Source organism: Teleopsis dalmanni, chromosome 2 (assembly GCF_002237135.1).
Source record: "Teleopsis dalmanni isolate 2A chromosome 2, ASM223713v2, whole genome shotgun sequence".
NCBI lineage: Eukaryota > Metazoa > Arthropoda > Insecta > Diptera > Diopsidae > Teleopsis > Teleopsis dalmanni.
In genome coordinates, this window is record NC_051847.1 from 235,872,138 (window position 1) to 235,885,681 (window position 13,544).

The 13,544-nt window shown below is 28.2% G+C and overlaps 4 protein-coding genes across 5 annotated transcripts in view; all 4 read left to right on the forward strand.

Annotated features, from left to right (window-relative positions):
* Nucleotides 1-4,487, forward strand: part of LOC119677012 (ell-associated factor Eaf-like) — a 7,043-nt gene extending 2,556 nt beyond the window's left edge. The window contains exons 4-6 of the mRNA XM_038088278.1: nucleotides 479-1,088; nucleotides 1,176-1,369; nucleotides 4,418-4,487. Of these exons, the coding sequence (XP_037944206.1) occupies nucleotides 479-1,088; nucleotides 1,176-1,369; nucleotides 4,418-4,487 (874 nt within the window). The remainder of the gene's footprint in view (nucleotides 1-478; nucleotides 1,089-1,175; nucleotides 1,370-4,417) is intronic.
* Nucleotides 4,488-5,618: 1,131 nt separating this feature from the next.
* Nucleotides 5,619-7,085, forward strand: LOC119684676. 2 transcript variants are annotated; one of them, XM_038098773.1, is made up of 3 exons: nucleotides 5,619-5,749; nucleotides 5,819-6,316; nucleotides 6,374-7,085. In XM_038098773.1, the coding sequence occupies exons 1-3, from the start codon at nucleotides 5,677-5,679 to the stop codon at nucleotides 7,024-7,026; spliced, it is 1,224 nt and encodes a 407-aa protein (XP_037954701.1). In that variant the 5' UTR covers nucleotides 5,619-5,676; the 3' UTR covers nucleotides 7,027-7,085. The 2 variants fall into 2 exon arrangements, with proteins under 2 accessions (XP_037954701.1, XP_037954702.1); XM_038098774.1 differs by having other exon boundaries at nucleotides 6,383-7,085.
* Nucleotides 7,086-7,452: 367 nt separating this feature from the next.
* LOC119684684 (lactoylglutathione lyase-like) lies at nucleotides 7,453-9,224 on the forward strand. The gene is made up of 5 exons (XM_038098783.1): nucleotides 7,453-7,662; nucleotides 7,730-7,866; nucleotides 8,196-8,282; nucleotides 8,694-8,807; nucleotides 8,876-9,224. The coding sequence occupies exons 1-5, from the start codon at nucleotides 7,462-7,464 to the stop codon at nucleotides 8,997-8,999; spliced, it is 663 nt and encodes a 220-aa protein (XP_037954711.1). The 5' UTR covers nucleotides 7,453-7,461; the 3' UTR covers nucleotides 9,000-9,224.
* A 1,826-nt stretch (nucleotides 9,225-11,050) lies between these two features.
* Nucleotides 11,051-13,501, forward strand: LOC119677014 (gustatory receptor for sugar taste 43a-like). The gene is made up of 5 exons (XM_038088279.1): nucleotides 11,051-11,204; nucleotides 11,757-11,811; nucleotides 13,014-13,146; nucleotides 13,223-13,322; nucleotides 13,383-13,501. Exons 1-5 carry the CDS (start codon nucleotides 11,051-11,053, stop codon nucleotides 13,499-13,501), a joined length of 561 nt encoding a protein of 186 aa, XP_037944207.1.
* The last annotated feature ends 43 nt before the right edge of the window (nucleotides 13,502-13,544 follow it).

The following is a 13,544-nucleotide window of genomic DNA, read 5'->3' on the forward strand; positions in this document are numbered from 1 at the left end:
TTTGCTAAAGTTGATGCAGCGTTCATATTATCGTTCCGGGTTTTCATTTTGACAGTTGTTTTTGTTATCTTTTGTTTACATTTGTTTACATTTTGATACTTGTGAATATTGTGTTAGAAGTTGAAATATGCTTAAAGATATTGTTAACTTTATCAATTATAATTTAAATTATCATTAAATTACATTATAATAATAATTGAATTATCATTACACGTTTTGAAAAAGTGTAATGAAAACCGCTGAAAATTCTGTGTTGCCGAAGAGGACAGAATTCTGTGTAGAAAAATTGGAATATTAATATCATAGAAAATTGGATAATATTAATTGTAGAATAGGATATTTCTTAGTAAGTTCAGTTAAATTTTTTTTTCGGCAGAATACCAAATAATTTATATTTAAATATATTAGCATTTAAAATTTACTGCAATTCAGTTTTAATTTATTTATTAATAAATAATATTTATTTTTTTACAATTAGCTGGAATGCAAACAACGCTCAAGCTACATTACCTAGTATACCAATCATTGATACTGATGTGGAAATGCCAAATAGTTCAATTGCTAGCACTCTTCTAGGCAACATAATTAATACATCACCGTCAGCCATAAACAATCATAATAATTCAGTGCAAGATAATCAATATCAGTTTGGACAAACTAAAAAACAAAAGAAATCTTTACAAAACAATGCAAATCGAAATATTAACAATCAAAGGCACCAGCATCAACAACAGCACCAACAGCCACACCAACAACAACATCAACAACAACATCAACAACAATACCACCAACCACCACATCAACAGCAACAGCAGCAGCACCAGCACCAGCACCAATATCAACAGCAACAATTGTTACAACAACAAACACAACAGGACCAACAACAAACATGGCTACAGCAAACGAAGCAACAAAAGTTACGACCAAATTTACAAGAACAACAAAACTTTTTCCAAAACCAACAACAGTTGCATCAAGATATGAGTCAAGTGTCAAATGGCAATGCATATAAAAATCATATTGGTATCAATGGTGGTAATCACTACAGTAACAATTCACCACGTGACCTAGGTGTTCCAGAATCATCGGTTAGTCCGCCGGTTTTAATAAGACATAAACTAAAAATTATGATGATTATTTGTTAATAGAAAGTTTTGTTCTTCTCCTTTTTTCAGGAAATTGGTGAGATGACTTCATCAGAGTCTTCTAATTCTAGTGATAGTGATAGTGAAAGCGAAAGTGATAGTAACTCAAGTTCCGGTAATTCGGACAATGAACCAGAACAACACCAGAAACAAAAACATCAGCATCAACATAAACAACAACAACTACAACCACAATTAATGCATCAACAACAATATTATCAACAGCAACATCATCATCAACAACAACAGCATCAACAACAGCAACATCAACAACAACAACAACAACAAAACCTTGCAAAATCAGACTGGTCAAATAATTTTTTGGAAAGAGACTTGCAGTTGTCATCTAATTCATCCGATGATGATGAATGAATTACTTAAATTATATATAAACTTAAGAAAATTTCTATATATTTGTTGTCAAATTATTAAGCGGTACTTACAACTTGTTAATATTTGGTTATTATGTTAAAAAGCGCTAAAACTATTAAACAAAAAGTACTGAAAATCATTATATATTAATATTTAACTAAAATTTTAAATTTTTTCTGAGTACTACTGTTGAATTTATTTAACAATTTGTTATGGATTTAGTTTTTATTATTTATTTAAAAATCAATTTAAGTGTTAAGAAAGAAAAAAATTTATTATCTTGAACTATTGAATTATTGATATTGTTAGAGCTTTTCATAACTATTTTAATTATGTATTTATTTTCCTTGGTTTTTAATTAGAGATATACCTAAAAAATTTCCTTCAATATTTTTAAATTTAAAAATTTAATTAATATAGTCTAACATTATGAAAATTCAAATTATGAAATATTCTAAAGAAATGTAAATCAAATTATGAAATATTCTAAAGAACTCAAAGTATAATAACTAATTAAGAACTGGAAATAATTTGCCAATTTTGTAATTAATTTTAAAATATTAAACAAAATAGTAATATAGTTATATAAATAAATATAATATTTTTAATACACAAAACAAACATGCGACCACATTTACAATAACATATTAATATAAAAAAGATTATATATATAAAATTTGTAAACTTGAGAGAGAATTAAAAGTAACTGCAACAAAAAAAATTAAACTTAAATTTACAAAAGTTAAATTAGTTGTTAACAAAACTTGTTAATTAATATAAATAAATAAAATGTAATATAATGTATAAATTGTTTATTTTTTATATAAGATAATATAATTATAACCAATAACCAATTAAGCAAATGCATTGTAACTAAGCCTCATACAAAAATTAAGTAAAGAAATATATACATATATATATATATACATACATAATTTTGGAATTGAAATTGATTTATCTATTTATACATAAATATATAATACAGCTTACATCGAAAACTGATTAAAAATAAATATAAAATCAAAAATATATTACAACTACCATTTTTCATATTCGTCGCTTAAACAAAATATCAAAACTTTCAGTTCCAAAAGTATATGTTATAAAATAAAAACACCAAATAAAACAAATCAAATTTACTTTAAAATGAATGAAAAATATACATACTTATACATAAATTTAAAATGCGCCACGCACTTAAATGCATCCGTACTATAACAATCACAATCAGTTGTTATTTTAAATAAGTTAATTTTAATTATGAAAATTTTGCCAAGTTATTATGTGAATTTTTTGGCGCTTTGATTGCGGTGCAGCAATAAATCATGCAGCCTATAATGAGTTAAAAGCTGATATATAGTCGATAATTCCTAAAAATTAAACGAGTTTTCGTAAACAGTAACCTAGAAAGGTATACGAACATAATTCTACCTTTCTGTTAACAATATATTTTGCCTATACTGGACCAATTTTAAAGTACAAAGTTTGATTGAATATTGCCTTGGACTATTTTAGTTTAATGCTGCACCATCATCTATCTTACTCACAGTTACTTATTAAATGTATACGTACAAATTGTAAACATTTAAAACAAATTATTTAATTTCTTTATGTGTTTTATTCATTTATTTGCATTTTTTTATTGCAACATTTTTTGTGCTTCATTTTAATTCTAGTAAAATTTGACTAAGCCGCTAAAAGCCTAAAAACATTTAAGTACTTTGCCATAATTCGCTTTGAAAAAATTTATGTTTATTTTTCAATATATATATATATATATAAATTACAATTTCAAAACTAAATTAATATAGTCATAACTTTAAGATTATTTATATAAATTATCATTTGTATAAAGCACTATTAAAGCAAAACAAACAAACAAACCAAGAATTAATACCTTGAAATGGTTAAACATTTGGCCTCTTTCAAATACTGTTTTATATCTGTGAATATCCATGTATACTTTAAAAACTAACTTTTACAATAGGAAGAAGATATAATTTTACACTACAATTATAAATAATTTTCGTTTACACTTGTTTAGTATACACAAATATATTTAAAAAGCAGTCCATTAATAATTAAAAGAAATAATACTAAATGACTAAATGAATGTAAAAGAAGTATTTGAATTCTTTTTGTAGAGAAATGTCTAGTATTTAGCAAACATTAAAGAATAAATAACCAATAATAGTTTTCCCTTGAGTGTGGCTAAGATTTGATCCAACCAAATCCAGCCACCGGTGGTGAATGTTTTTCCTTAAGACTTAATTAATTTATATTTAAATTTAAGGAAGTTAATATCCATCCAATCGTAACCTAAAATTATATTAATTCCATCCATAAATTTAAAATCCAAGAAATTAACGTCCAAATCGTAACATTGAATACGTCTGCAGTAAACGTTAATATGAAATATATACAAGTCCCACAACTTCCAAATAAAAATTTTAATTTCAATTTGTTAATTAAATTTTTGAATAAATAATCTTTTACAACTACAACATAATGAATAGCAACAGAATCATACAAGCCTCTTATATAAAAAAAACATATTTCAAACTATTTCAAGGTATAATTCAAAATAATTAATTTAATCAAAAAAAAAAAAAAAACAAAAAAAGTTATTGAAGAAATTTTAAACTATTTTAATTTAATTTGTTTTTAGAAAATTTAACTTTTAAGTTAATTAGACAAAAAATAATAGAGAAAATTTACTCTCATTTATTTCTCTTTCTATTGTAAATTATTTTTATATAATTTATTAACATAACAAATGTGTACATAACCAATTAAACAAATTATATATACGAGTATATATAAGCATTATATTATGAATTGATATTTAAAATGATTTTGAAAAATGATTTCATAAGATTTTGTTCATTTTGTTTATATAGTTTTATGATATGTGAAACAAATGATGAAATAAATATTGCCCTTAAAGAAAATGCCTTTAAATGTAATTAAAATTATTATATACATATATACTAAAGTAGAAAACTACAATTAATAAGAAAACAAAACTCATTAAATTATATTAAAAATATCAGACTTATTAAATAAAATGAAATATTTGCATACAAAATGAAACTCCTACTTTTAATTTATTAAATTGAAGTTACAAATTATATTGCATTTATTAATACGGATAGTCAAGCTGCTTTAAAGTCCTTGTGCTCAGTCCAATTTACATATAGGAAACCACTCGGAACAACATTGTTCGAGTGCCTCGGAGGCACTTTCATAGTCCTCACCACAACTGCAGCAAATATGGTTGAAAGGGAGATTTAGTCTCTTAGCATTGTTACCTATGATCTGTTAGTCATACAATGATCTGTTTGTAAACCTACTGCAAGACTGATATCTCTACGAGGTATCTCTATGAGAGAGTTTGATTTTCTCTTATTGGTGTGTGGCCAAAATGCATAAAGATACCTGCACATCGAAAGGTCTTCCCATCTTTTATTAAAAAGTTCGCCACAGGAAGAATTCAATACCACTCAGAAGAACAGTTGATGCGTAGTTATTAGGTAATTATAACTATATATAATATATGTGGAGCTCAGTTAATACGTTAAGTGTAATGATCCAGAAGCTATGCACTTATAGAACCCATATACGAACGTCAGCAACTAATGCTAACGTTAGTTAGCCCTAGAAATTGAAATAGTCGATTAATTAAAACTTAAACTTTTAAATGTTAACTACTGTGAAGAATTCTATTCCCCTTAAGGATAAATCACTATCAGTACGACAACGATAACGTATGCATATCCGCATATGCATATCACACATTTCAAACATGTGAATAGGGCTGTCCTGAGAAGTTCGGTACTCGTAACTTACTAAAATGAATGCAATATATAAAACATATATATATTGGCTAATTCACATTAAACTATAAAGTTCATACAAGTCAAACGCACTCAAATCCTTTCGCTTCGAGGCAATTCCACATTTTGCACTGTGATTGCTCAGGACCCTGAATAATATTTAACTTGTGAAAAATTTTGAACAAAGTAGGATTTGATATTTACGACGGCTTGTCTGATATACAATATTTGATTTATTTTGATTAAAATATATTTTTCGGATATATATATTTTTTCTGTATTTTTGATTATTTAGTTTTTTTTGCAATATAAGATTTGGCAAAATGGATAGGATTCCTTTACCAAATTTGTTTTATGATTTGTCTCGGAACTCTGAATTAGTTAATAATTCTCCAGGTAGTCTAACAATAAGTTTATTTCATATTTAAGTCTATTTTTATTTTTATTTTTATTTTTATTTGATAGAAATGGCTTCTTTTGACGTGCTACTGCCAACAACACAATGTTTAATGAAGCAGATGACTCCATCTGAGTGCAGAGTTTTCCAGCAGTCTATGAGTGACTTATTGGAAAAGCGCTTAAAATCGTTATTACATAAAAGTACTGAAAATGAATTTGATTTTATGTCAGAAGAGCAAACCGAACAAAATAAAACTGTAGAACCAAAGAAAACAAAAAAACGTGTACGTTTTGCAAAAGATACCAAACCCGGTAGTGGGGTATCAGATGATGCTCAGAGCACTACGGACAGTGAGACAGTTCTTGAACCTCCTAAGCGTAAATTTTTTTATCCTCGTCTAATACCAGTATTAAAAGAACCAAAGCCGCAAATATGGAATATTACTAATAATTTTGATGAAGAAATAATGATTACAGATAATATCACTGAAAATAAAAGTTTTTTTAGAAGTACTAATGCTGCATCAGTTAATAAAAATGCTCTAAACAAGGTTCAATATTCAAGTAAGTTTTAAAGAGATTTTTTCAAAGATATTTTAAAGGAAATTTAATTGGTTGAAGCTTTTCCAGGTAGCTTTACTGCAAACAGACCAATGAAAAAGGTTAACTATAGCTTAGGTTGGTTCGGCGCAATATCCGAAATTAGCATCACTCAGGGTCAGTGTACGTTCAAAGTACTTGTTACGGAAAATGAAAAGATGATGAGTGGAAATGCAATAGGAATGTTTTTAAATGAAATGCCAAGTATAAATGGATTTCGTATTGGTTTCTCTCTTGCTAGTACCGAACGTTTGCTTGGCGAAACGAATACTTCGTTTGCATATTGTGAATCTGGACGTTTGGCTAATAACTCTAAATATAGTGAATATGGAAAACCTTTTGGTATTAATGATGTGATCGAGTGTACTTTAGATATGAATGTTAATCCATGTACCATAAAATTTGTACTTAACGGTTTTAATCTGGGCGAGGCTTTTGCTTTTGTTAAAAATGAAGTTATATGCGAATATGGATTAGTGGCACATATTGTCTCTAGAAGTTATGAATTTCATGTTGTCTTCGATGATGATGAAGAAAGATGCGAATGTACTAAAGAAGTTTCCTCAAAAAAAGCTAAATTAAATAATAAATCTAATAATATATCACCTAGTAATAATCAAAAGAGATTTTCTATTGGAAAAAATGATGAAAAAAGTAAAAATAAATTGTATTGAAAAAATTATGGTGAAAAATTGTACTATCAAACGGAAAAAATATCTCAAAAATAATCACGATTTTAGTATATTTAATGAGAACAAAATTCTGTGAAATAACAAAATTATATATAAACAAAATTATGAAAAATAACATAAGCTTAATATTAGTATATCATAAATGAATAAAATTAAGTAAAAACTCTTATTATTATTTGTTGATACTGAAAGTAAATGTATTAAAAACACATTATTATATTATAAACACTCCTAATAATTATATACATTTTTTGCATTTTCTGAAAATTGACAAATTTGAAGTTGCGCCTCTTTTGAAAAGAGTGTAAGAGATATAAGTGCCAGCCCTGTGTTTAGTCTTATAACTAAAATTTTCAATTTTCTGTCTCATTTTTACAACGTTCCTCAAAACTTGCTACAGAGTTGTTAATCGTACAAATGAGACTTCCAGTTATTTTGCTGTCAAATTTTTGGAAATATAATAATAACTTGGCCGGCGTAAATAAAATATCACCGTATCACTCCACTAATTTTTTAATATTCCGAAAAGTTTCTAGTGCTTCCGGAATGGCTGAAGTTCACGGTTTAACAAATTCTGAAGTGGATGCATTATGCAAACCTGCAGATGCTTCAACGAAGGTACAATAATTCCACTTTCCACTTGAAGAATGATTGCAAACACGTTTAAAATATGTCGAATTTTTAGGATTTCCTCTTTCAGCAAACCATGTATAGAATAAAGGATCCACGTAAATCTTTACCTTTTTATACTGGCGTTTTGGGTATGACTTTATTGCAAAAATTAGATTTTCCAGAAGCAAAATTCTCGCTTTACTTTATGGGGTGAGTCTAACTTTTTTAAATATGGCAATCTTATCTGCCATCACTTCAATGTGTTTGCATGCAACAAGTTGTTGCTTTGCTTTTGGACATACAAAGATAATCGTACGCTCCATATTTTGAAGTGGGCAAATATGCTCGTCCAAATATAAGTAAATCTATTAACGTTAGCAGTGATTTATTAATCTGTAATTGTATACCCACACATATTCTTAAAATATATGAAGTGCATATATCTATGTATATTAAAGTACATATGTATATGGTAAAATTATTTCAGTTCTATTTATTTTGAAATTGTTTAACCTACTATTATATTAAAATATTTGCAGTTATGAAAATCCTGCTGACATACCGAAGGATAATGATGAACGCAAACGTTGGGCTATGAGTCGGAAAGCGACTGTTGAGTTGACACAGTAAGTATGAAAAGTATATCAAAAGCATTACATATAATGTGCAGCTTATATAATTAAAAATTTACCGACAATGAGCAATAATTTTATGTTTTTATATATAAAAACTATATACAAACTTTATATCTCATGTATAAAAATTTAAATTTGGACATATGTATACTTTGTTCACTGAAAGGTTCCTAAAATTAACACTTTGATTTAAAAATAATAATAAATAAAATGAAAATTAATACGGTCTAATGATTCTTGAATACACACTTCCCGTTTTTCTAACCATTTTAATATTTTTATTAAGTATTATCAGTTAAATAACTTCAAAAATTGAGTTAACTTTTTATATAATTAAGTATGTATCTCATAAAACAATATTTGATCACTTTTAATTTATATATCAATGCTTTTTCACTACAGCAACTGGGGTACTGAAAACGATCCCGATCAAAGCTATCATACTGGCAATTCAGATCCCCGTGGATTTGGTCACATTGGCATCATGGTACCGGATGTATATGCTGCTTGCAAACGGTAAATAAAATTAATATTAATAAATATTTTTTATATTATTTAAGTAATCGATCATATTTTTGTTCAAGTTTCGAAGAACAAGGGGTTGATTTCATTAAGAAACCTAATGAAGGACGTATGCATGGCTTAGCCTTTATTAAAGACCCTGATGGATATTGGATTGAGATTTTCAACGCAAATAATGTGTGTTAACCAATAGGAATGTAAACTTATTTTGTGGGAACACGTATTGTCGAAACTATCATATTGTTCTGAAAATATCTTATAATTAGTAGCTGCATGTGCATTGATTATAGTAGTATGAATCTAATCAAAACTTTGGAAAAGCTTTAATAATTCTGAATTTAATTTTTAACAAAAATTTTATAAAATTATTTTATTAACTTTGTTATATAATATAAATGTATTTTGTAAACTATTATTTTTTGTTCACATTTATTTCTTTACAAACAAAAATTAAATTTTGTGCCATGAATTCAAATCACAGTGTCTATCCTTGTTTCAGCAATATGTGAAGTGCAAGAAAAAAGTTTTATTGAATTATAATATATATTTATGATATGTTGTTTATTATACATATGATATAAAAAATGACAGATTACTTAAAATCATTTTAATCTACTCATATAAGCTAATTGTTAATCGAAGTCTTTTTTCTAAAGCAGCTGAAGCTCTACTCTATGAAAAAATGTATATTCTTTGATTGGTATATTTAAATTGTTTAGGAAGTCGTATCAAGTCGATTTAAATATGTTTGAGTACTTTTTTGTATATTGATAGAGCCAACCACTGCAATCGAGGGTGAAAAGATTTGAGAACGATAAAATATTTGAGATTAATGAGTAAGCAGCATATAATACAATTCCCAATGTATGTTTTACATTGTTCTACATCTACAACCAATATCTAAGTATTTATAAATCCATTCATGTTATCTGCAAGTTAAATTTTTATCAACCACATCATTAAACTATGTTCTAGAGAAAAAATAACGAAATGAAATTGAGGATCAAACAAGCTAGACAAAAGTCAGAAATATCCTCAGCAGTGAAAAAAATACTGATCTCATTAAAAGCTGATCAAAAATGTATGCATAATAATTTCCTAATATAATAATCCTAAATAATAATAGCAAAACTACATGAGACAACGATGGGCTGCAAAAAATTCAAACAAATTTCTCCAAGCTAAAAATTTCTATAGTTCTGGTGACGTATCCAGAGGGGTAAGGAATTAGATCACCACCTCGTTTAACATTATAACTCATAAAACACAAATTTAATATATCACAAATAAACTGCAAAAAAAAATTATTCTCTAGTATATTTGCCCCATGGCACAATCCTGGCTACGTCACTGCAGTTGAGAGATATTGAAAAAAATACTCCAATACCATAAAAAGTTATTTAAAATAATTTATAAATTTATAATTCTTTCTTCTGTTGTGTTTATCATTTGATTATTATAATTTATATGAATTAATCTCAATTCCGTATGTGTGTATTATTCTTCTTTGTGTCTGTGATTTAATATTTGTCAGCAAGCTACTGAACAAAGCAATTAATCAATTATGCAGCGCTCAAAAGTATGCTACAAAAAATGCCTGTCCGCTTTAATTAAAAGATATAAATTTATATTTATTTTTGCCATCAGTGTGCGGGTCTGCAATGCAAATATGGTTTTATCGTTTCCACTCGATTGTATGGACAAGCGGGCATCTAAGGCTAAATCGTTAGATAATTGGCCGGCGAACTATTTGCAGTTTAACTGATTTGTCGCAAATTAATTATTATTTACATGAACGAAGTGGTTCAAAATAGTAAACAAACAACAAAATTTTTAATTTCATGTGAACACAGAAATGGGCAAATTGTTAAGAAGTTTAAAATGTTACTGATACATAATATATTGTTCTATAATACCCGATAATACTCCGATTATATGCATGACCATATGACAAGTAGATACTTAGACAAGAGAGAATTTTTGTGTTAGAGAAATGTACTTAAGGCCCTAGGTCTTCAGGTTGTAAGAGGCGTTCACATAGGCCACTTCTGTAAACTCCATTTCAAACAGACTTACTCACCCTTCGTATGCTGAACTTGAAAGGATTTCTACAGGTCTATTAATGAAAGGTGCAATTCATATTAGTCAGTTAGTTTAACGCGTTACTTTCACGAAATACGTCGCTTGTAGCGTCCGAGCGCATAAGAGCTACATAACTTTAAGGTTTTAAGTTTAAAATGGAAATTTCCGAACCAACAGTGGGCATATTTTATATAAGCAAAATGCTGACATTGGCACCATTTGCAATACGTAAAGGGGCTAATGGCGGTTATGAGATACGACGGAGCGTCTTGTTTACAGTTTACTCGGCCTCGTTGATTTTTATTTTGGGTCTGTGTCAGTTTATTTATGAAAACTCAAGCATATTTCATAAATAGTCTATATAGTTCTTTGTAAGACTCTAATTATAATGAATTAGAATCTTAAAGGTTCTTGTTAAGAAGAGTCCTCAGTTTTTAATAAAATATAACCAAGATTGTTAAATTATGTGCTAAAAACTATATGAATTGAACTTGAAGAGAAAAATCATTAATTTTTAAAATAATCTAATTAAATTGTTTAAATTATTTACTTAAAACTGAATGAACTTGACTTTAAATGACTTTAAAACCTGTGTGTTGAATAAATTAAAATTAATTAGGAAATGGAAAATGGATCTCTAAATTTACATTATTGTAATAATCTCGATTGAACATACAAAACATTGTTGGATGTATTCTAATATTGAATAATATGTCTAGAGGTTCTAAGTCTAATTTGGTTGAACTTTTATAAGAACTATATAGAAATTTACATATTAAATTAATTTAGTTGTAAATGACAAAGATTCTCATTTTTCAATTTAATTCAGTTTAGTTATTAAATAATTTTTTTTTTGTTTAGTTTTTCTAACATATCGTGGATTATTATTCGATGCAAATTCCAAAATTCCCGTACGGTAAGTACCGAAATTGTTCGCTTAGCGGGTCATTGCATAGTGTCTGAATGCATTTGATTCTTATTTAATAACTTGTTTGTTACTTTCTCTTTCTTAACTTAACAGTCCTTTAAGGACCAAAGCTTATATAACAAATGCTCTATATCCCCTAAATGCTCTACATATATTTACAAGTGTTCTACTGGTACTGGAGCTGGTGATTATGCTGCGCTCCGCAAGAAACATCGTTCAGTAACACCATTACATATATATTTTGAAATAGTCTTCTCTCATATACCCTTAACTAACCAGATATTTTCCTTGCCATATACCTATAAGTACTGCGTGAATCATAGACTTATATATACAAATTATATAATTTCCGGACTTGGAATGCTTCATATGCTTAAAAGGGGGTTTTGTTCGCAACTTAAACTCTATGATATACACCTGTGACTATAACCCCATTGATAATTAATAATTCCATTCCCAAGTATGCAAATTTTAGTGCATTTTGAGATTATTATATAGGTACTTTTTCAATACTTACAATATGTTCAATTTATAAATGAGCAGCTAATTTGGATTTCATGCCAAATACTCTTAGAAAATAATGTAGAACTTAGCTGGTTTATGCGATTTGTTGCCAGAAATGCTCCTGTTCCATGCGCCCTTCTCAGACTCTCAGACTCGTACATTAAATGCAGTCAACAAATACTTCATCAGAATTATTTTATTCGTCTTCACCTCCTGTCATAAGGAGTGGATGTTGTTGACTCTAATACGCTGAACATAAATCTCTCTGACTGGATGCCGTTGGATTTTAATTCACCGGATAATGCAAACTTCGTGTTAAAGCCCATACAGTGCTCATCCGGAAGCAATAGTCATGTCTAAGTCGTAGTAGCCCAGAGATTTTACGTCTAAATTAGTACTTCTTTTAGTTCTCGTCAATTAGTTGTTATGCTGAATAGAACATCTAATTTCTTGAGTTCTACTAGAGAATTAATTTTTAAAAACCCCAACAAAATACCAGTCTATAGACTTCCATCTATTGCTCGTTAAAACTTTCTCATAGCTTAACTTCTCTTTTATACTAAATTTAAATACTTTCAATTTCTTTTTCTAACTCTTGTATTACATATAAATTTCCTTCTATACTGCACTGAACAAAATTTATTGAATTATCTGCTGCATCCGAAAATATAAAGCGCATCTTTTAGGATGAAATCGGCAACCTCCAAGGTTGTAACTGCATTAGATGTCTCAGTGGTAGTTTTAGCAACGAGTGCAGGATCACTTTGTGGCTTATTCGGTTTCAAAGCCACACGGGAACTGAACATCCGTTTGAGAAAGGTGACTATATCTCTAATTAAGGAGTTAGTAATTAAATTGAGTTAGTAATATATAAAGATAAATATGGTATATGTAGGTTGATGAAACACTACACTCATCGTTGCATTTTAAAAGAGATCGTATACGTGCCATAGCCATGATTGTGCTACCACTCGGAACTATTTGTAGCTTGTTAGGTAAGTGATACAGATGTGCTTTGAATCCACTATATATATTATATTACATTGTGATTATAGCATTGGATATTGGAACTTGGCTGAGATTTGCAAGCAAATCGAAAAGCGTCTCAGTGAACACAGGTGCGTTAGAGAATAGTGCTTCAAAAAGCACTATTTCCTTTTTAAAAGAATATTAAAAATACTAAAGTGTATTTATACTTGTAGAAACGAATATCCACT